The sequence below is a fragment of the Myotis brandtii genome, unplaced genomic scaffold, assembly GCF_000412655.1.
Source record: "Myotis brandtii unplaced genomic scaffold, ASM41265v1 scaffold619, whole genome shotgun sequence".
In the NCBI taxonomy this organism is placed as follows: domain Eukaryota; kingdom Metazoa; phylum Chordata; class Mammalia; order Chiroptera; family Vespertilionidae; genus Myotis; species Myotis brandtii.
The window spans coordinates 172,424-173,459 of NW_005370361.1; the positions used below are offsets into that span (position 1 = coordinate 172,424).

At 64.8% G+C, this 1,036-nt stretch overlaps 1 protein-coding gene across 1 annotated transcript in view; it reads left to right on the forward strand.

Moving 5' to 3' along the window:
- Positions 1 to 1,036, forward strand: part of TMC4 (transmembrane channel-like 4) — a 29,353-nt gene that overhangs the window by 25,313 nt on the left and 3,004 nt on the right. Inside the window, exons 12-13 of the mRNA XM_014528101.1 lie at positions 281 to 368; positions 786 to 1,029. Of these exons, the coding sequence (XP_014383587.1) occupies positions 281 to 368; positions 786 to 1,029 (332 nt within the window). The remainder of the gene's footprint in view (positions 1 to 280; positions 369 to 785; positions 1,030 to 1,036) is intronic.

Here is a 1,036-nt window from a genome sequence, read left to right on the forward strand (position 1 = left end):
CCGGGGGTGGGGCCTGCAAACCCGGGACCGGGAGGGCGAGGCCTGGGCCTCCGGAGGGGACTTCAGGGGAGATGCTGGACGGGGCGGGCCTTGGGGAATGAATGGCATCTGAGGAGGCCGAGGTGCGGCCTGAGGTCAAAGGATAAGGGGACGCGCTCGCTGTAGCAGAGAGACGGGGCCTGGAGCTGCTGGGCTCAGAGCTGAGGAGGGTGTCGCCGGGAATGGCTGGATGAAGTTGAGCTGGAACTTGTACCTGGGGGAGCACTGGGTGTGGCCTCAGGGGCCGGGCCTGGGGGGGGCTTCTGGTGCTGGGTGTGGCCTCGGGGGGCGGGGCCAGGAGATCTAAATTGTCACCTGGAGCCCGGCAGGTGCGGCTCAGCAGTTGAGCGTCAACCTATGAACCAGGAAATCAGGGGCCGATTCTGGTCCGGGCACGTGCCCGAGTTGCTGGATCGATCCCCAGTGTGGGGTTTGCAGGAGGAAGCCGGTCCATGATTTTCTCTCATCAATGATGTTTCTCTCTCCCTCTCTCTGAAATCAATAAAAATACATTAAAAAATAAATGAATTGCCCCCTGGAGAGGCTGAGACAAGGTGACAGCAGTCCTGGGCGGGGTGTTGCTGCCTCCCTCGTAGTGGAGCCGGGGCTGTGGGCCGCGGGCTGGGCCTGGGAGCCGGCGCCCCAGGGGACTGTCTCGCAGGGCCCGGGGGAGGGGGGTGGGGGGTCCTGGAACCTACATTTCCAAGGGCGGAGGGGACTGAGGCCTATGACGCCTGGGATCTTAGGGAGGAGGGTGGCGGGTTGGGTTTGGAGCTCAGACTTCGGGGTGCGGAAGGAAGAGGCCGGGGAACCCCCTCCAGCGTGGGGGCTCCTCCGGGACCCCAGCCTCTCCTCGCGGCCCCCTTCCCTCCCAGAAGTTGCCCCTTGTCAGCCGGACGCGGCTGCTCCAGCTCGGGGTGGATTACCTGCCGTCCATCTTCATCTCCGGGGTCAACTTGGTGCTGCCGCCCGTGTTCAAGCTCATCACCCGGCTGGA